This window comes from Vanessa tameamea, chromosome 20 (genome assembly GCF_037043105.1).
Source record: "Vanessa tameamea isolate UH-Manoa-2023 chromosome 20, ilVanTame1 primary haplotype, whole genome shotgun sequence".
Classification (NCBI taxonomy): Eukaryota; Metazoa; Arthropoda; class Insecta; order Lepidoptera; family Nymphalidae; genus Vanessa; species Vanessa tameamea.
This window is the reverse complement of record NC_087328.1, coordinates 9,296,399-9,320,492: the sequence shown is the minus strand read 5'-3', so window position 1 is coordinate 9,320,492 and position 24,094 is coordinate 9,296,399. Positions and strand designations below refer to the sequence as shown.

The 24,094-nt window shown below is 32.8% G+C and overlaps 1 protein-coding gene across 1 annotated transcript in view; it reads right to left on the bottom strand.

Annotated features, from left to right (window-relative positions):
• Window positions 1-905: 905 nt before the first annotated feature.
• Window positions 906-24,094, bottom strand: part of LOC113401674 (MAP7 domain-containing protein 2-like) — a 45,372-nt gene continuing 22,183 nt past the window's right edge. The window contains exons 3-19 of the mRNA XM_026641671.2: window positions 22,037-22,239; window positions 21,658-21,696; window positions 17,795-17,889; window positions 16,162-16,341; window positions 11,919-12,059; window positions 10,957-11,097; window positions 10,749-10,822; window positions 10,512-10,598; window positions 8,948-9,040; window positions 8,160-8,349; window positions 7,342-7,456; window positions 6,747-6,885; window positions 6,429-6,638; window positions 5,783-6,130; window positions 5,633-5,749; window positions 4,989-5,102; window positions 906-4,506 (exon numbers count right to left, since the gene is read on the bottom strand). Of these exons, the coding sequence (XP_026497456.2) occupies window positions 4,324-4,506; window positions 4,989-5,102; window positions 5,633-5,749; window positions 5,783-6,130; window positions 6,429-6,638; window positions 6,747-6,885; window positions 7,342-7,456; window positions 8,160-8,349; window positions 8,948-9,040; window positions 10,512-10,598; window positions 10,749-10,822; window positions 10,957-11,097; window positions 11,919-12,059; window positions 16,162-16,341; window positions 17,795-17,889; window positions 21,658-21,696; window positions 22,037-22,239 (2,469 nt within the window). The 3' untranslated portion in view covers window positions 906-4,323. The remainder of the gene's footprint in view (window positions 4,507-4,988; window positions 5,103-5,632; window positions 5,750-5,782; window positions 6,131-6,428; window positions 6,639-6,746; window positions 6,886-7,341; window positions 7,457-8,159; window positions 8,350-8,947; window positions 9,041-10,511; window positions 10,599-10,748; window positions 10,823-10,956; window positions 11,098-11,918; window positions 12,060-16,161; window positions 16,342-17,794; window positions 17,890-21,657; window positions 21,697-22,036; window positions 22,240-24,094) is intronic.

Genomic DNA, 24,094 nt, shown 5'->3' with positions numbered 1-24,094 from the left:
TCTAAGGTTTGTTTATGCTTTTTTCCTACTTCCATTGGAATAGGTTATTCTCCTCGTAGATCTCTTAGTTCCCAGAATAAGTGGAATTTCATTGCGATCGGTTTAGCCGTTTGAGAGCAAAACAGCTATTGCATTTATAATTATTATAAATAAAATAAACATTTTGATGTACCAACAAAAAAGGTTTTCAACGAAAATACACTTATTGTACAACTATACCTACTTCACGGTTCATCTACTTAGGTTCATCTAGTCTAGATGAAGTTGTGGAGGTGCCTAATTTAGGGTGTACAGTCCGTTCCCCTTTCATTTGATTTGTTTTTGGGATGAATGGTAGTAATTACAGACTGGATCCGTAAAATAAACTTGATCTTTGATCTTAATAATGATAGATTTGACACGCCGTTCATAGTTACAAGAAAATAATAACAATTCGATGTCTGTCATTTTTTTAATACTACTATAATGAAGATTTTTATAATTGAATAAATATTCTTATTAGATTCTTATTTACTTATTTTTTATGATTTTTTATAAATTATACAAACATATTCAATAAAATAAGTATATTCCAAGTTTCTTAAATTACTGTTTTGACTCCTTCGTTTGTCTAGTGGCTTGATATATGGAAAGCCGTTGGTGAGTCTACTATTTCCGTCCCATCAGATTCTGAGTGTGTTTGTTCCTTAAGATTGGCCACCGAAATCGGTAAGGACATATTTTTCTGTTTTATTTTTATTCATTTAAATATCTCTTCCTGTAAGTGTTGTTTATAAGCAGAATTAGTAAGCAATGCTATGTTTAAATAATTCTTTTTTTTATCAACATATTTATAATTAACGTAATTGGTGAACAATAATTAATCAAATATATGGTTTGAAGGAAAGGAAAATAAATGTACAATATAAATTTCATAATATTTTTTATTAAAACTTTCTCCTTATAAATCCATCGATTGCTAACATAATAAAGAATAGAACGTATATAGAAGCCATGTCTCAATGTGATATAAATACATAATATTTGTTATAACGACAGCCACAGCCGCAACGCACTACCGAGCACACAACACGCAACACGTGACACGCCGCCATCTTGAAACTTGTGTCGTTTAAAAGTATTACAAAGTCGGATATGCATGAATCGATCAGTCTAAATTAGGGAACAGATTATATATAGGTAACCAAAAATAGTACGAATCGTACAAACGATGAATAATCAAAATGGCATCGTATCACAAAGTTTACGTTTAAAAACAACTTTCATTAAAAAAAAAATTAAATGTTTTAAGAAAATAATAGCGTAAAAGTTATTTATTAAGGCCGTCGCAGTATGGACTACATGATTTGTTTATAATATTACAAAATGGACGATTAGCAAAAATTGTATAATGTTATATCTACATAAGCGAGGGAATATACTCTATGTCTGATCGAGGCGCACAAAAACTATATAATTATTATGCATTTTATTCATAATTACATTGAAAAAAAAAATCATTTTGAAAATTATAATTAAATCCAAATGAGTAGATTAACACTTAAATTACACATCATCTTTTTGGTGAAACATGTCAAACAATAATTAAACAACGTACGCCATATTCATCCTCAGTCCATAGATCGAAAGGTGATATAAAAAGAAAATGGAATATACAATAATTGGGAAACGTTCCCTGAATTAATTATAATTTGTTATTATAACTACTAAATTGATAAATAGGGATTAAAGAAAACATTTCGTATACCATTTCAGTCTCAATACCAACGTGTTAAAGACTATTATGGTATAGACAATTTCAATGGAAACATCGTTGAATTACAAACATACAAAAAAAATATTATTCAACAACGGAAGAAAGGCAAATTGTAAACAGACTAAGATTATATATTGAATGCTAACTACTTATATTACAAAAAATTGTTTATGCATTTTTAAATAACCTACTATCTCGTTATTGTTTGCGTCGCGATTAAGTTCATGTAGATTATTCAGACCTCCAAATAATATTTAAATACTCAGAAACGAAACCATAGTTATGAAGAAATTTGTTACAAGTCTCTTTATGTAGTTAGTGTTATGTTAAATGGAGATCCAAAATCATCATTTGTCTAGTATCAAAGCTGTCTGGTCGCTCTAAGTGCTATAATTCAGAATAAGCAGTATTATGACATATGTGAGTCGCCTCAATGACTCGGCTCGTAATAGTTACGAATACACGGATAATAATCGTTTCAATTTTTCTTAGGTATAGCTAGCGTTTCATTTTTAGGTTTCAGACATTTGACTTTTAACGCATTTGCAAATTCTAATAAAATCCCATTTTTTATTTTCAGTCTTGAACAAAAACAATAATGTTATAATGTTTTAATATTCTTCGATTGGTTCTTTACAGAATTCATCGTAAAGGTGAAAAAATCAGATTACCATCGGTCTCACTCGCACACGCGCTACCCGTCATATGCCTGTCTCCCTCGCACCATTGCAAATCGGTTTACTGATACAAGCGAATTAATACTCATCATTACATATAAGCTATCATAAATTATATGTAAATACACTTATGTCATAGCGTCTGAACTTTATAATAATTTTTTCCTCAGAGAAAGAGCGAAAATTACCAAATCTTCCGTCTCCTTACAAATAGACTTTTGATCATAGAAAGTCATAAGCGTTTTCACATCGACATATGAGGAAGATTGAAATGTATATTGCCTTACCGTATGTCATCATCCCTCGTTAAAGAAAGTAATTTAATAACCAACTAGCGGCTGCGTTAAGCAAAGCCGAATTATCTATTATTAATAATAATAAAAACATCACAATAAATAGAACTTATATTAAATAATTATTGTAACACTGTTCACGAGTGTCGCTATACACAACCTATACACCAAACGATCATTATTTAATGTTTTCAATTTTTTTAATCTGTTGTTATAACTCGATTAGGAGAAATGAAACAGACGAAAAAACTAATATTTTTACTATTTGACACTAGTCATTAAATTATTTTGTATATGAAATCAATGACGTTATTGATATTTTAATTTTATGTGAAAAATATAAGAACGCTTCTATTTCCACTCAAAATGCATTTTGCCAACAATTTGAAGTAACATTTGTATAGAAAACTATGACTCCTTCAAGGTTGTTTTGTCTGCCATGACTCCTAATCACTAAAAAGCAACGAAGTTATTTTATTTTATTCGTATGAAAATATTAATTCTGTCATACGAGGAACGTCAAGCGATGATTACGATTTATTTTATTAATTCTTCGCTTAAAATTAGCAAAACAAAAAAAAGCTAGATATATTTTTTTTTAATTCTTAATAGAATCGTGGATTTGCGATTTAAATGCAATAATTATTAACCATATAACTATTATATCATGTGCCAACATACATGCGTAATATTTACCACAGATAACATATTGACAGATTAAAAAAAGTTACGTTGTTACAACACATCATGTCAATAGTATATTTGTCTCTCTTTTACTTTCACGTGCGAGAGAGAAAGCACCTGTGGTAATAGTACAGCATATCTATACCATTCTCGCTCCATACATATTGGCTAGGACGAACGATCATTCCTTCAACTAAATTATTTATTGTGCATTATTGAAATTTATTATTATTGTTAAAATTTTGTACTTTAACATTGATGAAATTAAATTTCATTATTCATTAATTATTTTAGCACCGTTTTAAAATTAACAAGACTGTAAAGGCACCTTAGAAACCTATCATTATCTTATAATCGTATATAGAAATTTCAATTTTCACTAAGGGAAATCTTTGACCAGACTCGACCAGTTCGTGTAGTGCCGAAGCTATTTACACAAACTTAACCCTTATTACGTTTGTATTAAAGACCGTGTTTTTAAACAAAATATTCAAATTTGAAAGAGTATTTAGTTTCATGTCATTAGTACTTCTAGCAAACCTTTCCAATTTTGGGTTATTTAACTTTTAACTTAAAGAAATATAAACAGTTTTTAAACCCTTATTAAAACAGCATGGGGATTTTCAAGGGTCTATATCAAGGGTTTTTATTAATACCTATTAAACCATATTTAGCTACTTTTTCAGTAAATGATAAGACCGAAGAAAAATTTTAAGTTAAGTTAAATCGGAAGATATTGTGGCAAATTCAGTGACCTTCTAATGCTTCCTCAGCGTTTAAAACGAGCTCTTAACTCGATAAGCTCAGAGTTCGTAATTCAATGTATCTACCGTGTCGGCACAGTTGTGTCAAGCTCACCTAGCCAATATGCACGCGGAGAAGCCGTTCTAATATCGACCGTACGTCTCTGTTATTAGATCGCATTCTGCAACGTCAGCGGGTGCGGGTGTCCGTGTCCGTTGTGCGCCGCGAAGTCGTCGCGTCGCTCGGATTGGATGAAGTTGGCGGATATGCGGCCAACGTTGCCGTTGTTCGCGTCCAACGTTGGTGTGTTGTCAATCTGCTTGGGCGGCTGCTCGTCTGGTTTGTCCTTTGTCTGTGGGGTTTTGTGATCGGTTAACAAATAGTTTGCTTATTTTATAATATATACAATTGAATATGTCATATTGCATATTTGAGTTTCTTTGACAAACAGAGCAGGCGATATACAATTGAACCAATATTAATTTATTAATAAAGAAAACTTTTATATACCGCCTAAGCACAAGTACATTACAAAAGCATAAAAGAGAATGTTAGATACAAACAGAGTTACAGATCATTAATTTTCAATCATAAATAATTTGAATGGCTGTGTATCGATTATTTTAGCGAGAAAGAGTGAACGAACCACTTAAATTACAGCTAAAAATGATATTGATGTGATATGATGATTCCATTGTTTACGGAATACTGACATCAGTGGTTTATATTAGTGATAGAGATGAGTGGGAGCAAATTTGTTGCATCACATTGTTATTTAATATTAAACCATCATTTGTAATTAGAAAATAGTCCAACGATGTTTTTTTTTCTAACCTCATGTTGTTGGGACAGGCCCAGCAGGTCGGCAGTCATGTTACCGTTGCTACTATTGTTGCTCGTGGGCGGAGTGTCTGGCGCCACTTGTGTCTGCTCTTGTGTTACTTCCGGCTGAAGATAGAAAATAATAATTTGATTTGATATTAAACAAGTTTAAGTATCATTTCATCAATTAGTGAGGAGCACTGCACTGTAGTAACTTTAATCACATCAGATCATTTAATAGGACAGTATTAATTACACGTATTTTTCATGCAGTAATTAGGGCAAGTACTTAGATATGCTACAAGATATATAAATTAACATACAAAGTCAAAATTTAATGAAATATATAAGTGTAACTCACTATGTTTCTCGTTGTAAAGTACAGTTCATTTCTAGCTAATTTGGCATAACACTGAACTCATTACAGTTGACTATTTCATTATTGTAATTCATCACGGTAAAATCATAAAAATCATTTAACAATTTGAATATGCCTTTGAAACAGATATTATAAAAGATTCTACTTTCATGTGACCCATGTGTAACAGCACACTTGTAGATATTGACAAAGATAACATTTAGCAAGACAATTTAAAGGTATTGTAAATATATTGGACAAAGGTTCTTCTATTGATTAATAAACGAATTTAACTAACCTGGCTAGCGGCAAGTTGTAACAAATCTCCTGTCTGTACATTCCCGTTACTAGTATCCACAGACATAGTTTCGACTGCTGTATTTTCTCCAGGTGCTGCGTTCGTCACTGCTGCACTATCTACCGATGCGATAGTAGCTGCTGCTGCACTGTCATTTGTTACTACTGAACTTTCTTGAATGGAATTTGTTACAGATGCTGATGTATCCTGCGACACATTCATTGAACTTTCTTCTGCTGCATTTACTACGGGAGTTATATTGTCTTGTACAGTATTTACTATAGGTGCTGCACTTTCTTGGGCTGCATTAGTTACAGGTGCTGGACTATTTTGGGCAGTATTTGTAACAGATGCTGCAGTATCCTGTGTATTATTTACGGGTGCTACATTGTTCTGGGTAGCATTAGATGTAGAAATATTGTTGGCAGGCGTAGACTCAGTAGCTGGTTGGTTTTGTTGCGTTTTCATTTCCTGTTGCTTCTTGTCTTCTTCAGCTTGCTGTAATGAATACGTGGCCTGTTATTAATCGTTCAATATTTACAGTTGTAGAAATGTTACATTTATTGCAGGGCAATTCTCGACCTCTAGATCTCGTATCGACATGTAAGATATTCATTAAAATTCATTTATACCACGATAACAGATATTATATTACATATAAAGTGTATTCGAATTTACATAGCCTATTCCAATCACTATGACAAAAAAATAATAATAATACTCTTTTCTATTTTAAAATGCTACGCTACAATGACCACGTGTATGAATGAATGCGCAAGCATATAGACTCCCGTGCCTTCTTGAGGCGCGTGCGCGCCATGATGGCCTCGACGCGCTGCTTGCGCAGCACGCGCTCGCGCTCGTCGCGCTCGGCCTCCTCGCGGCGCGCGCGCTCGGCCTCGTCGGCGGCGCGGCGCCGCTCCTCCTCGTCCCGCGCGCGCGCCCGCCGCTCCTCCTCCTCGCGCACGCGCCGCTCCGCCTCCTCCTTCTCCAGCTGCTGCTGAATCTGCACACGAAAGTGACACTTTTATATCCTTTCACTTCAATGAGTGGCGACAATTCATCTAGTTGATGAGTCTTGAGAAAATTTTATACATTTCGATTTCCCATGTACCTCGATAGCTTTCCTTAGTTTCTCTTCCTCCATTTTCCTCTGCAGCGCGGCTAACTCTCTCGCTTCCTCCTCTTCACGTTTCTGTCTTTCTTCTTCTAGGCGTTGTCTCTCTGCTTCCTCTTCTGCTTCACGTTGTAATCTGAAAGTGAATAAGGTAAATTAACATAATTATTTTATTTGCCCATACCACAAATTCTATCATATATCTAATTTCGTAAATAATATTTTTTGAGTTATAGTTGCTGGCAATACTAAATAAAATCCGAAATCAAAGATGGAGATTTAGGTCATTTTTCGTCGTAATATACACATAATAACTGAGGAATCAGAAATCTTTAAACTCAATCCAATCGTTAGTTAGGGAAGTAGTTACATATTATATTAAGATGCAATTCACATTCAATCTAAAATTTCATTAAAACTAGATATTATAAAATTTTGATATGCAATGTGGTGTACACAGTAGAACAAAGCCACTCTTCGTCGGACGCTCACAAAGTTCAACGCTCTAACCAACATAAAACCATTATATCAACCGCTCAAATAAGATCAAAGAAGAAGGCAAAGAAATGGTGACGACGAATATTTTTCTCACCTCTGCCTCTCGAGCTCCGCCTGTCGCTCGAGCTCCTCGCGAGCGCGTCTCCTTCGCTCAGCGAGTGCGGCCTTCGCTTCTTCTTCTGTTGTGATCCGTCGTGCAGTCATCGACGCTGGAATTAAAAAAGTATGATTTTAATTTATTTTATAACCAAAACAATCGATCATAGTTAATAGCTAGAGTTTTAGTTTTGTACGAGTTTTACAATTAGAGACTATACACCTTTTCAATCATGACTGATGATGCAATTCCTCCTTTAAATGATCATCATTAAAAAAATTACTCGAGTGCATAAAAAATTAAAATCGTCCGTCCGTAAGCATAGATACAATGTTTTTATTTATTTATTTCGGTTATACAACAAACGGTATTAATTCGATAGTTAATCAATACAAATATCAAATTTCTGATATATTATACGAAATAAGTAACAATTAAATTGTTATAAACATAAAAAATAATTAAGAAAAAGAGAGAAAAAAACACTATGACTACAATAAGGAATCACATACGAAGCGAATATAGAATCGTATTTGTTGCAGTAGCTCCCTGAACGCATTATTATACTGGACTTGTAGTGCATTGTAAGCCTATATCGGAACCATAGGCTTGCCGAGCAAAGGGATGTACTGTAAAAACTTGAGAAGTAAGTTATTCGTTCAGAATCGAGAGCCGCGGTAAAAAGCTAATCGTACTTTAAGCCATGTGATGCAACATATGGAGTATTTAATAGTTATAAGTTGATTATAATTTAGGAACTAACAAAAAATTGTTAAAAAGGAGATAATAAACATAAAAGGTTTTTTCCAACTCACCAGTCATCTCATTATCATCAGTCTTCTCCTGCGAAGGCTCCTTCTCTCGTTTCTCCTCCTTCTTATCTTCTCTCTCCTTCTCTGGCTTCTGTACGTCTATCTGTTTTTCTTCCACTTTGTTTTGTTGTACCTTCTGTTCGTTGTTCGTTTCTGGCCTATTCACTATGTTTTCTTTGATTTCGCTTGATTGCTGAAATGATTTTTATTGGTAATATGTAATGATGTCAATTGATTTTGTTTTATTTTATGTTCGTTACCTCAGAAGTCAGAACTCCTAGTTAGTTTTTAATGACGATTGTAACTAAAAAAGGTGGGCTTTTTCCCTTAGTGGCTAACTTTTAAAGCTGAAGATTACGAGTTTATTGTTTTATATATAAAACTGAGTCAGTCATAATAAACAGTTCACGCTATCTGTCAAAAAAAATATTTATAAACTACCAAGCCCATACCACCAGCACACAATACCAGCGTAAAATCTGTTCTTAGCGGACATACACCTTATAAGGAATCTGCCAAATTTCAAGTTTGTAAGTGTTATAGTTTCTGGGTCTTCGTAATTAATCATTGAGTGGTATTTTACGCTTTTATATATATATATATATATAAATCTATTATCTATATCATATACATTTGACTAATCCCCGCGAGACTAGCCACAGTGCCTAAAATAGGCCAGCTGGACACCATTGTTATATGTTTTATTATGTTTAAAATGTTTAAACACAAATATCTCCTCCATTCTCCAGTTATGGAGGTGTCGATTCTTAAATAAAGAGTATTTTCCTCACCTGGCGGTCCCCAATTTGTAGGGCTTCTAACTTCTGTGTCACCTCTAATGCACTGACTTGACACTTGTCTGATACCGGCTGTGTAATAACATTCTGAAATTATAATTTTAATAAAATTAAATGATGAGTATGATAATATTCTAGAAAATAATAGATTTGCTGAACTAGTTGACTGTATATAAACTTTAAATATTTTAACTTTCATTTGAAGTGGACGAAGTCAAAAATATTTTATTATTAGGGTTTTTGCCACTTTTTCACTCCAATAATATTTATTGTGGTAGTTAGTAATACCATTTTGATCAAATTTGAATTCGTCGGTCCAAAAGATTTTTTTCAAAAAAGATGCATCTTCTAAAACCTCATTAAGCATGAACCTACAGAAAGCAACTCTTCTTTCAGCATCCTCTTCGTAAATAACGTGCACAGGATTAAAATGATAAATACAAAATATCTTAATTGTAACTTAGCTACTGAACTGTTTATGTATCTAAATTTTATTTTAAATTTGTATTAAGTAAGTAAGTTAAGTAAATATGTAAGTTTTTTTACATTGGTTATTATTTTAAATCAATTTTGTGGGAATTTTAAAGAGCGACCTTTAGTATGAATTCGGTCATGTTCGAATACGAATTTCCACCAGCGTCCTTTCTGATCATTTTATTTCGGTTGCTTTGAAATAAATTCCTAGTTTTTATACATTTTCGGAAAGCTAAGTAAACGATTATGTTTTTAAAATAACAAGTTTCATAATGTTTTTTTTTTGTTTTTCAGGCATATTTGAGGGAAAAATATAAAAAATATTGAAATAATATCGTTTTCCGTCTCGCATTTTTAAATTTGGACCGATAATTATTGTTTAAATATTGAAAAATATCCAGTGTTTAATCGTTTTTATAAATCAGAAAAAATAATAGATTTTAATTGATACTTTTTTTTAATAAATTTTTGAAGTTGCATTCTTGACTTATTTTGAAAAAATCTAAAAAATGCAATAACTCAAAAATGGTTCACTTTTGCATGGGGGTTAAAGTTATCGCAAATAGTCACCCCTATTACCTCCTAACGGGAATACGTCGAATTACCAAGAACCCTGTATATGCGAAAAAGTTTTTTCTTTATTACTACATATTTCATACACGTTAGAGGCGCAGAAGAGAATACAGAAAACCCCCACACCTGCTCCCTGCCTGTCCTCCCCCTTCTCAAAACGCGGGCAAACTACAGTGTAACTATAATTCGCAAAAGCAAAGTTGTCTGTATGTATGTATGTACGTATGTACGTATGTATGTATGTATGTATGTATGTATGTATGTATGTATGTATGTATGTATGTATATATATATGTATGTATGTATGTATGTATGTATGTATGTATGTAACTATGTATGTACGTATGTACGTATGTACGTATGTATGTATGTATGTATGTATGTATGTATGTATGTATGTATGTATGTATGTATGTATGTATGTATGTATGTATGTAACTATGTATGTATGTATGTACGTATGTATGTATGTATGTATGTATGTATGTGTGGCGAGTTGTTGCGCGCGCACCTCGTCCGCGGCGTCCCGAGCGCGCTCCTTGGCGGGCGACGGCGACAGCGTGCGGCCCGGAGACGCCGACAGAGACTTGCCCGAGCTCTGCGGGAACGGTAGTGTTAGTGTTCTCGTATTTTATTTTATTAAACTACATAGGTTAACTATCTCGAATTATCAAAGTCACTATTTTTTGTAATTTATATACGTATTGTACACCGAATGGTGATATAACAAAATTCAACTATCGCTCACCTTATCGTGATCTTTGGATGGCTTTGGTTTTCTATGGAGAGGCGGTTTGCCTTCTCCCGGACCGAGCGGACCAGCTGTTGAAAAGAACGAGAAAATATTTAAAAAAAATTACACTAGGCAAAGGTGCAGTCATAAATACTATTTTGAGATGCAAGTAGCAGATTCGATTTTGTAATATGGTTTGTAAAGGGGTATATCCTGTGTGTACCGTGTCGGTGCGCGTGCAGCGACAGCGGGCGCGGGCGGCGCGGCGTGGAGGCGGCGCGCACGTGCACGGCGCTGGCGTCGCGCGACACGGACGGGGTGGTGGCCGCGCTGCTGGCGCCCGTGTCCGCGCCGAAGTCCGCACCTGCGCGCACGGCTCGGTCACAATACGGGAAGTGCTCGCTCGGACGTTGGCGACTCTCAGGCGAGGTTGTATGATTTTAATTTATGATAGCACGGGTATATTAGTGTAGTATGGAAGGCCTGCGGACTTGAACAAAATCCATTCGATAGTTATTAAATCGACGAAGCTTTGTCTACATGGCTCGGACGATCCACGAGTACACGAATACAATAAAACAGATCTGACGAGTTACTTATTTAGGCACTAATTTATCCAATATTTTCTTTATGTAACTCTGTCTAAGCCCGCCGTAAGCTATTATACAAATTAATGATATTTTTATATTTATGAATGTACTTATCTTATTATTAATGTTAAACTGTAGCGTTATTCATACAAAATATAGCCACATATGTCGAAGCTGTTATTGTAACAAAACGGGTTAAAATACACTTTAGGCAGAACATTTTAACAAGCAAAACTTCTTCAGTTTTAAAGAGTAAGCGAACATATTGTTAAACTGCAACGCGAATCGTTATAATGTAAGGCTAACAAAAACACATCAATTAAACTAAATTAGTTCTATTATAAATAACATTAGTACTTATTTGAACGACGTATTTCGTTATCTCCGAATGAAATGATATTACAAAAAAATTAACAGTACGTTAGTTCAATGGCACGATTAAAAAACTACTCACGTCTCTATGAAAATTCAAACCAAAGTCCTAAGCGACGAAGCCTATTCCACTCGAGCACGAGTTACAAGAGGCTTCGTCAGCCGCTACGTACGTGTCACCGCAAAACCAACCCAACGTCCTACGTAACAGAGTAAAATTTACCTCGCGGAGTGTTAACACCCGTACCGGCTATAGAGGCGGGCCGCGGCTTGCGCGGCGCGGACGACGCTCGGCGCACCACGGCCGTGTTGGACATGGCGCTACCGGGCCGGGAGCCGGGCGTCGTGTCGCCCGACCGGGTCTCTGGGATGGCATATGCTGTTATTGTTATTACTATGACATACCACTCCGAGCCATTGCTATCGTCGAGTGTGTCGTGAATCGTGTATTTAAAGATAACCTTGTTAGTTAAGCTGTGTGTGATCAGCGAATATTGTGATATTAGTACTATTTAAATAAATTTTATACCTCGAAGCATTTTTAAACTAGCTGTCTAGTGTACATAATTATTAATAAAATTAAACATAATATAATTTAAATTAAAATGATAGATATCTTCGTTAAACACGGCCAGGTCGGTTCTTGTAATATAAGTAAAGTATAGAAAGAGTTAGGAGTCCCATCTTACCTCGAGTCAGCAGTTCCATAACCAAAGAAATGGAGATAGAGATACGTTTATGTCACTACAAGGTGGCTGATATATAAACACTCAAAATCATATTCTAGTTACAAAAATTGAAATAAAAAGCACACATTTTTAAAGATATTTCTGTTCATTCCAAACCATCGTATAGCGACATTCTGTATTTATAAAAAAGTAAGTTTACCTGATTACCCGAATTTCTTGAAATTTTGAAATAGACTTTAGATGTGGTAGAAGACTTAATAGGAGCGAAAATATGAAGAGATCCCATAATGTTTTGTATGTAAATGATCATGGATGACCAATGTTTCTTAATGTTATATAAAACATACACACACATATTAAAGTGTTTTTGTGTACATTCATGAACAAATGTGTAAAAAATATTTTAATAAAATGTTACCATTGTAAGGAGACTTTGGAGACAGTCAGTTATTAAGGGGACTACATGAGCTAAATGCAAGTTTTATAATGCTAAAAAGTATAAGATCCGATGCAGTAAACCAAATGAAAAAAATATATGATAATCTTCAGGATACATGCTAGTTATTTGCTATTTTGAAAACATGATGTAATTAATTTGGTACGATAGAAAAAAATCACAAAGTTACCTCTAAAAAAATCTTTTAATAAATAAAAACTATACTTATATACATTCAATAATTCTGGTTTTTTGTCAGATTATTCTACAAGCAATATATTATTTAACCTCTGCGTCACTTTTTTAATAACTTCAATAGATTTTTTTTAAATCAGATATTCTTATTTTCGAACAAAATTCGTACGCATGTGTGCGTAAACGCCGTGTACAGACATTGCCGGCCGAGGCCTGATGCTATATAGACGTGTCGATCTTTTCGTTACGAGCCTCATTACGTAACAAAATATTTTTTTGTAATTTTAATTGTAAATTCATTGTTTCATGTTTTCTTATAATAAATATTATTCTTTCTTGTAGATAAATATATTAAGTTAAAATAATGTAGTAGTAATTAGGCATTTGTTTTTTATTATATTATTTGTCATAAATTTTAATTGTGTAAATATGGGAAATGAAGTGAAACGCGTGAGGAAAACTAAAAAACGTTTATATAAATTAAGCGCCGAACATACTTATGAACAATATTAAAAGGTAAGAGTATTTTTTTAGTAAACATATTTTTTTTTTATAAATTATGAATATTGAAAACATCTATTAGAAAAAATGTGCAATCAGTTCGCATAGAATCAGATTTTTCGAACTTTTCTTCAAATATTATGATAGAGTATTTGGTGAAAGTAAGGATAAAATCAATTGAGAGTGACTACGTTCGATCCCCATGATCTCGAAGCAATTTGATATTTTTCATTAAAAGTACTATGGGGCATATTTAGATACATATTTTTTAAATACATAATTTTATATTTAATAAAAATATAATTACTAACATATATTTATTTTTTACAGAATAAAGAAAGTCGAAAACAATAACACGGAAGCTATTTATATTGCGTAAGAGTTTAATTTTATCGATTTTGTTTATAATAGGAATTAAAGTTATGTATGAACTAATTTTAATAATAAAAAAAATAATGTAATTGTTGTGAACCAGAGAACTAGAATATTTAGAAGTGTCATTTGTACGTAATTCAAAAATTGTAATTTTTAGTAACGTCCGCCATATTAGATTGAAAATGGAAGCAATTCATGAATCGTGGATTGTCATCGAGACTAAATATGTGTGCCAACTTTCAGCTCCATAGCTTCAATGGAAGTAGGTGTAATATTGATTGCAAGATTTCAGGACATACGTACATACATTCATACATACAAGTGAAATAAAATAAAATATTTTAATAAAAAAATTAACACTAAATGTTTTTTTTTTGTAGTACCAAATCCAAATATTTTAGGTTTAATTAAATCAGTTTTATTATTTAATCATTTTCGAATAACAGTCCAAAGCAAAACAAATAATTCTAATATCCTATCTATTTTTATGAGATTTATAATTAAACCTAGTATGATTAACCTAGTTTACCAATGATTCAACCAAATCGACTTGACGACATTTTTTTCTTGTAAATATTTAGATGTTTTTGTTTTAATTGAATTTTTTTTTTCTTTGTGAACCGATATTAATAAAACGAACAAACACTACGCTATATGTTACCCCACGGTTACTACACTACAGATTTCGAACACTTACGATTTTATTATATAAATAGATTATCAAACTTTTATAAAATATTAAAAATTGGTATGTTTTAATATTTAGTATAAGAACTAATTGTGGTAGGTATAATAATATAAATAAAAGAAAAAAAGGTTAAAACTAACTGTCTATTTTATTGTGTACAAAATATAAATAAAAATATTGTAAGTTTAATTGAATCAGTTTTTTTTATAATCATTCGTTAACTAACATCGAAAGAAATAAAAACAATTCTGTTGTCCTATCTATTTTTTATGAGATTTATGATTGATCTTACTTCGCTCGGTTTGGCGCCATCTATTAGAATATTTGGGCGTAACCTCGTTACCTCGCTTAACCATTAGTTCACGGGCTTGCCGTTTTTGTCGATTTTGTAAGTGTGTGCGTGCAATTCTCAAGGGCACTTAGCTCTTGTAGTCCCCTTAAGGGCTCAAATTCAAATTAGCACATTTTATAAAGCGAATTTTATAATGTAAACATTAGCTTCAATGCATATCAGATAATACAGCGGTCACACAGCAAGGACACACTAAAAGATAAAGCCTTTGGCATTCTATATCAAGTGCAAGCGATTTTATACTCTAAAACAATAATTTAGAATACATTTTTCATTACAGATAAAAGTATAAATATTTAATGATCCATGAAATGATGATATGCTAAAAATATATCTTTTGATTTAATCGGATTTATTCTTCTCAATGATGATGACAGAGATGTTTAACTTTAAATGAGAATCCTGTAACGTTGTAAGCACCCGCAGAAGCGATAAGCCCAAGTTAATCACAGTCCAGTGAAGACCCGCCGGTGCAAGCCTCAACCGAAAGCGTTGAGATAAATGGGTAGAATCAGCACAGCTTGACAAAAATAAAATTTTTGAATACAAGGGTAAAATTGGGATACTAAAGGTTCAAACAAAATCACTCACAACAAAAAAAAAATACAAATTGTCAACTTCAAACTAATTAATAAGCACTAAGTATTAATAAATTTTGATAATTCGATCGCAAATTGTCTCAAGATTGTTCATACTTTTTAACATACAAAGTATGCTTTTAAGTTAATGTCTCTAATCTACAAAAAGTCGGATTCATTTGACATTCACATGAACGGTCGCCTTTCAGATTATGTAAGTCAAATTTAATCTTGCTTTGATCAGTGTTTCAGAAACTAGTCATTTTATAAAGTAAAACATATTTATCAAGCCATAAATTCAACACATATACTTACAAAAAATCTAACCTAACTTTCTCTACCTTATAAATTTGAATTAAACATACGTAAATAAGTTGCTTCATATTGAAGAAAAACATCGAGTTTATCCAGAATCAGAAGTTATTCCGACAAAAAACGGTTTCCGATTTTTCTATACTTGCATGGACGTGTATCCGAATATTCTGATCGAACAAAAATCCTACAAAAATTCCAATTTAGTTCGCTGCTATGAGACATTCGTTTAAGCGTCACGGGTAAAAAAAGGGAAAATTTGTCGCATATAACAGATTATTTGGTGGCATTTAGCCCAAACCGTGCTGATTCTATACGAGATGAGACCAGATATACGTACGGCTCCTGTTGAGGTGGTGCATGGAAGGCGACGCGGAGTGTATCGGGCGTTGCGAGGGGATCTTGTCGAGGCGCGTCATGGAGTAGGCCCTACCTGGTCGCGCGGGCAGCGTGGGCACCAGGTCGGTGCGCCGTCTGGCCACGGACGACCAGATGGGTTGGGGGGAACGGTCGGGTTCGTCTGGAATTATTTATTCTATTTTTATTTACGTGTTATGAGAGGGTATTTCCTTGATTATTAATTAAATTAGTTAACTCAAACTATACAATAGCATTAGTAATTAAAATTGAAATTTAGTGAAACGAAAGATTATTTTGTTCTAAAATTTCATTAAAGAGTTTAAAGATTAATACCAATCGGTTCAATATTTGATTGTGTAAAGTTGAGTACTATCATAGCCATAAATGGCGGAATACTCAAAAATATTCATAAGATTATTTCTAAAGTATATTACAAAGTAAACAATATTAGTATGTTAATGGTAAATATCGAACATTTTAAAACTTCTAGAAAAATCGGCATTAATTATAGCCACACCAACATGACGACGATCATAAAATAATTCTAAACCTCGATCAACAAACGCGACAAGACCGAACGATTGCGACCAGTATTACCATATACGTCATAACGCACAAGGTCGTCATTGACATTGGTGAGATAGCTTTAGCTCATTCCGTATTCTCGACAATTACTTGTAAAATATTTCCTTACATAGGATTGGAAACAATTATAAGTTTAAAACTTATAAGAGTAATGGATGGATTAGAGATACAGGGATGGGGGGTTTTGTTAGACAAGCCACGGTTGTTACTTAAGCGGAGGCAATTTGCTAATAATAGCTTTGGTATAAAATGATAGAGATATAGTCCGACCGCTGACATTAAGATGTATTTTTAGTTGAATATCTGATAATTCTATTATTTCCTTATATGAAATGATTTCTTGTATAGGTTTTTTAATGGGACAGTATAGAGAAGTATCCAAGAATAGAAGGTACGGGGTCAATCCTAGGCTCTTTCGTGGAAAATTATATTTTTACAAAGTCAGAGGTGAAAATTAATAAAATTAACAAACACAAATATCAGAATCGCCCCACGATCTATCACTAAGCGCTACTCCTTTAGTTTAATGTACATGTCAGACAGACAATATTTCTAAATATTTTGTTAACGGTCCCCACGTACAGACACCAAAACAATAAACTTCTTATTTTTATTATCTATAGATAACATTGTGTGCGACATCATTATGTAACAATTAAGTCGAAAAGTCAATAGTGTCGGGTACGTGACTTTACATGACATGATAATATATAATTTACATAATTATGTTTAGTTTTTTACTTACATAGACTCGTGAACATGATTCCTTTGCGGCATAATAAAAAATAACAAATTTAAATTTGGAATAAAAATAAATTACAAAATATATTTTAAGTATAAAATCTATAATATTATAAATATTTACATTGTATATTTCATATTTCTATTAAAAATAATTTTAAGAATTAGGCCCCATGAAGCGTTTCTAAAAAGTGCAAATAGGGAAAGAAAGAGAGAATAGATTAATAGATGACAAGATATAGTAAGAGATGGTAAGAGATGGAATGAGATGTTTATGTTTTATTTACCTTTGTTATCAGTATCGGACGTGTCGAGCTGGAGTGCGGACGCGCGTCTCGTGAGCGGCGCAGACGCGAACATCACATTAGTTGTTGATGCCGCCCTGGAATTATCAAACAATAATATAAAAAAAATGTACCTTATATCAATGCAATATGGGTTAGTTTTATTTATCGAAAGACTCATGGTTGTTTCAAATAATATTAACAGTTTTATCATGCGAAGATTACTCAAACTTCATACATGTCAAGGAAATAGGAGGAGCAAAAAGTTTTATTTCTGTCGAGAAGGAGTAAAGAAAGAAGACTTTAAAGTGGGGGAAAATAAGTAAATTAAAAAAAAAATACTATTTAGTATTATTTCTAAATGTATTTGCAATTAGTTAGTTTTGACATTCACAGACATTCACATTCTACATATCACTTATATATTGATAACTATTTATAATAAAGAATAATAAGTTAACTAGGTTAGTCTACGGATTTTCCACTATACGTTTATTATTTACGACTACGTATTAAGTTCATATATACATAATTACATAGACCTGAAATCGGCATCGGCTTACTGTATGACAATATGTACAAATTGTTTTGGATAAACATCGAATTTATATCTTCTAGCAAAAAACCCGGTAGACTTCTGCATGTGTTTACATATAAATTGCCATGGAGATCGGTTAAGCGTCAGCGCCATCTAGCGTAATAACAACCTCCGGTAGTCTGGCCGCTTTTTTTTAAATTATTTTAGTCAGACGAATACTTAAAGGATTCTGCCTTTGTCAGAAGTCCACGTCCCAAACTATTAATTTTCGTCTGGCGAATATCCAGATATATATATAAAGTAAATAAAACTTCTGTTGTTATGCAAAATTTTATGACGCAATAATGTTATTGTAAAATTTGTCATGTCTAATTAAATCCATTGTTTTACGGACACAATGATGTCGTTTTGGTCATAACATCGATAGGAAGGGTCAGCCAGTTAGTTGAGGTTATTGAACTTTAATTTAAATTTTTTGAGTACATTCAACAACACAATTTTTAAAATATATTCAATGTTATTTTAAACTAGCGTGTACATCATTATGAATGAAACTGTACAAGCAACACAAATATTATTTTGTATTATACATTATTTTTTACAACAAAATGTTCGATTGTGTTAATAGATTTCGTTTAGAGGTAGTAGTTATTCTTATTATATTAATTAAAAGTTTTTATTTAATATATATTTATTTATAATACAAAACTATTCCACTAAAATACTAATATCCACTATAGTTTTACTTGTTCTGACAATAGTTTGGTAGACATTTTTTCGCGAATCCATAATAAATGTCATAGACAATTCAAGCTCTCGACCAATAAAATCGCGACAATTCAAATTCAAATGTTTGAAATAGGCTATATATAGAATCATTGCACATACTTATTGTTTATCAAAAATCTCCTACAAGATAGGAAAATTCATTTCAGACCTGAGGGATATTAATAATATTCCCTTAAATTACAATCATCGTACACATTGCTACAAATTGTAAATAAAAAAAGTTAAACACAAATACATAATTTTTTTTTTGTACTTTTGGCTGTCCTTGTCCATCTTAGTATGAAAATAAAGGGCGACTAACAGTAACATCTTTTCATAGAATCGAATTCAAAACAAATGTATGTAATGATAGTTATGATTTATAATCTACGCAATTCGTTTTAATTTCCCTGTAAATATAAAGATAATCGTCGTCAATTCAGTCTATCTACGTATATGTGTGCAATACGTGTATGTATGTGTGTAATTCTAGAAAGCGATAAGATAGCCGATCAATATCAGCTTTATGAACGGAAAATTTAAACAGCGAAGTGTTTATATTTATAAATATTCTTGGTTCCCCGGTTTCGGACTGGTACAATAAGGGTTTATAACTTTCAGATTGATACATATATAATTTTAGAACAAAGATAAATAATAGCTTTTTCCGGCTAGATATTCTTGGCTTTTATCTACTACAATAGGGCCGTATTATACATATAAACCTTCTCATTTAATAAATCTATTTATTAATGAAAATCGCATCAAAATTCGCTGAGTAATTTAAAAGTAAGGACGGCGCGAGGCGACTTTATTTTATGCTATTTAGAGATTGCTTAAAAATGAAAATTATTTAACGAATCCTTAGTGTAGGTACATCAGTGAACAAACCATTTTGAATTACGAGCCGTTAAAGCCGTTCCAGAGTTTTACATCCTCCATTTGTAAGCGAAACGAATGGTTTCTTGTTAGCGTAATCGGATGTTAAATAACTTCTGGTGATTGTTTTAAATGGAGCCGCCATCTTTATTTTATATAGGTAGGTACAATATTTTGCGTTTTTTGTAGACTGTGTTGATTTTTTAAAAGAAACCTCTTATCCATTATTAAAGTATATTAAGATACATTATTATATACTATCTAATATAATTTATTTGATTCCTACATATATATGTATTTTGTCACAAAAAAATCTCTAAAACATATAGGTATATATTACCCTGTTTAAATTACAACACCACTAAAAAGTAAAGTATGTTTTCATGTTACAAACATAACATATACAACGTTAAGTATCTAACTGAACCCTCAAGGTCGTATATCATTAAATATATACGTGATTATTTAATAGTATTTCGTATCCAACGTAGTACATAATCTATGAGACGAGACAGACTTGTGTATAAATTTGGAATGTAGGTCGTTTTAATCAGATTCTTGGTACCTACGGTATCATTTCAATTGAGTATCTGAAACGTTTACGTAACATCCTGTCTTATTTAAAGTAGATTACATTTATATGAATTTAATTTAATATCTTAATGCACTACTATACTTGTTTGTATGTATGTACTACCGACTGTTCAGACATTCCACCGCCAAGCAATAGTAAGGATTGCTGTGTTCCGGTTTGAAGGGCGAGCGCAGCCAGCAACTCGCAGCATATAGACATAACATCTCAGCTGCCAAGGTTGGTGGCGCTTTGGTGATGTAAGTAATGGTTAATATTTCTTATAGCGCCAATGTATATCGGAGCTAGTGACCACTTACCATCTGGCGGCCTATTTGCCCTTCGGCGACTTTATTTATAATATAGGAAATGTTAATAAAAAAAATATAATGGATGAATGAACGGACTGAAATTTCTTAAATAAATAACAAATACAATTATTATCTGAGCATTTATTACTCTGTACATCTAAGTCCGGAAAAAGCGGAACGCAAATACACAAACTCGAAATTGCTCAGATAATAAAAAAAAAAACAAACTTATTCTTAAGGCAATAAGATTTAAAATACAATACAACGACGTCGCAATAAACCTTAAGTCACAAAGAACGTAAAATAGTCAAATGGGTACTTAAAATGTATTTATTTAAACATTTTGAACGGTTGCAAATACTTTCTACAATATCCGGGTAAGATTTATTTGCTCCTTTCTTTGTCTAGTCCAGGCTCAGTGGATGTAGACATTACGCGACGTTAGCGGGTACAAAGTAGCTAACATCATTTATTCCATAAGTGTTAAACAGTGTTCTGGGTGTGTTATCAAATATATTATGTACACTTTAAAACGAATACTCAATTTTACTACTTTATAACAACTACAAATTGATAGTAACTATTTAACGATATTTTGGCACGTATGAAAACATCGATTTAAATAGTTCCAATCAATACAATCATGCAAGACGTGCTATACACATACTATTTTGTTTAATCTACGTAATTAGCACCAGCAATACATACATACTACAAAACAAGACAACTCAATGAAATAAAATATTAGTAAAATTAATAGGAAGTAAAAGATCGTAACAAAAAAGATAAAACTGCTTACAGTGATTCAAAAAAGTTCATCTGATCTATGGGGTTGGTACTGGTGGTGGAAAAAAAAACAAATAAAATTAGTGTATGAAAAAATCATTTCGGGTTACCACTATCACGAGACCGACACCCGAATTATTGGGGACCTATTCGAAAAACAAAGCGAAGCGCATCTACTTTAAATAAAAAAAAAAAGATAAAAAAAATAGCTATCCATGTTAAACCTATTAAGCATTATATTTTTTTCTATTATCATGACAAATAACATGAATAATCATAAAAGAAATAAAAAAAATATAATTTATATAATCTTAGCCCTATCGAGTTCAATACTAATAATCCAGCATAAAATAAGGAAAATATACTGACTAAGAATAAAACTGTGTCCATACCTGCGCGCGGCCCAAAAGAATCCAGCCGAGTCGACGGGCTCTAATAGCCTCGGTGTTGAGGAGCCGAACGCGAACGCCGGCCGCGGAGCAGACCGAGCGGCTCGCGCGCGTTCCAATCGTTCGGTGCGATCGCGTTCGCGTTGCAGCAACGCTTCGCGACGGGATATCGACGCCTCCCATATTGCACGTTTTCGTTCCTCTACCTGTAAATAGCAATATTCATGTACATCTGGAAGATTTGTGCATTTACACCCACACTTTGATTATTTATATGTCTAGGTAGACAGTCCTTCCTTACAAAAAATATATGCATTCAATTGGTGACCTAAGTACACGCACACTAATAAAGTCGTATGACGTTTGGCGAGTGTCAAGCGTAGCTATCACGCAACCAAGAAAATAAAGTTGGCTCGTTTGTTTTAGTTCTTTTTGCTGTGCGACACTCTATTTATGTAGAAATAAACAATCTAAGGACCGACACATAATTTATTCCGCTGGTTTTGGTTTTAGTCTCCGTAAAATATATTCGTGTGTGTGTATACATTTGTAGTTGTTAAACTTCTTGCACGGCTAGTGTCTAGGGACGACAGTGACAACTACTAGGTGCCCTAAAAGGTTTTTGATACTACATATATTTATAATGAATGATAATATTGTTCTTATGAACTAATTTATTTTCTTCCAAGCACTCTTAAAATAAAATAATGGTTAGTGAAATAATTGTTAAATCAAATAAAGATCATTATAATTGAAATAAAATTTTGAAATCTCGTACTGGTATTGTATTCAGTTTCATCCGCAAAACGATATGACACAGAAATGTGTGTGTGTGTGTGTGTGTGTGTGTGTGTGTGTGTGTGTGTGTGTGTGTGTTTGTGTGTATGTGTGTGTGTGTGTGTGTGTGTGTGTGTGTGTGTGTGTGTGTGTGTGTGTGTATGTATGTATGTATGTATATGTATTGAAATAGGAAACTATCAATATGATTAGTTGTATTTTAAAACTTCAAATATTTTATTATAGGCGACATAGCATAATACGTGTCTCTTATATATTTGACATTTAATACACAGTTTTTTGTGTAATCGAAACGGAACGTAATACTAACTGTAGTGTACACAGATCTATAGTAACATATTCATTAGCATTAGATTTATATTTTATATAAATATATATTATCTGTGTATTTTATGCATCTGTCATCTCGAGTGACACACATCGCAAAAGCGCGGGAAAAGAGGATATATAAAAATGGGCGCGCGGTGAAGACGGTGTGTGTGCACAGCGAGCTGATATTTAAATATAATATTTATTTTATTTAATTGGTAGATCGACTTTACATGTGAACATTACACTAACTAAACGCTGAATTCTACTAAACTTAACAATAATAAGATGTCTATTAATCAGTTCAGACTTTAAACTATGTGAGGTTCAAAGTGTGCCAGCTGGTCCATATCATTGGATAAGTAAATGATTACTTTAATATAATTAAAAACAAAAATAATAATATTAATAAAGGAAGTCCTACATGTTTGTTTTCATCATTTACTTTCACTGTCAAGACGATCGTTAAGTGTTCATTAATTAATTACTCACGCATGTTATAACCATCGTCCGAGCGTGAAATCAATCATTGACAAGCGTTGAACGGTTGAATTTCAGAAAACAAGGTACAGTGATAAAATGAATCTTAAAACTATCTTTGGATGGTGATTTGTTTCGTTCTATTTTTGATTTTTATAACGTTGTTAGATCTTTTATAACTCTAAGAGTTTCCTGAAGATCCTCCGTTAAGTATAGTAAAAATATATAATACGCGTTACCCGGAACGATACTAAATCGGATAATTATGACAATACTGTAATAGAACCATGAATTAATAAAGAGACACATTAAGACAGAATAGTTACAAGATACAAAAACAAAATACAAAACTCACTAAGTGTAAATAAATATAATAATAACAATGAAGCTATTCCAAAGAACGGCTCCACACATGTTCAACTTTCAAGTTCAAATTGAACAGACTGTACGGGTGGTCTTACATTTATATAAAGA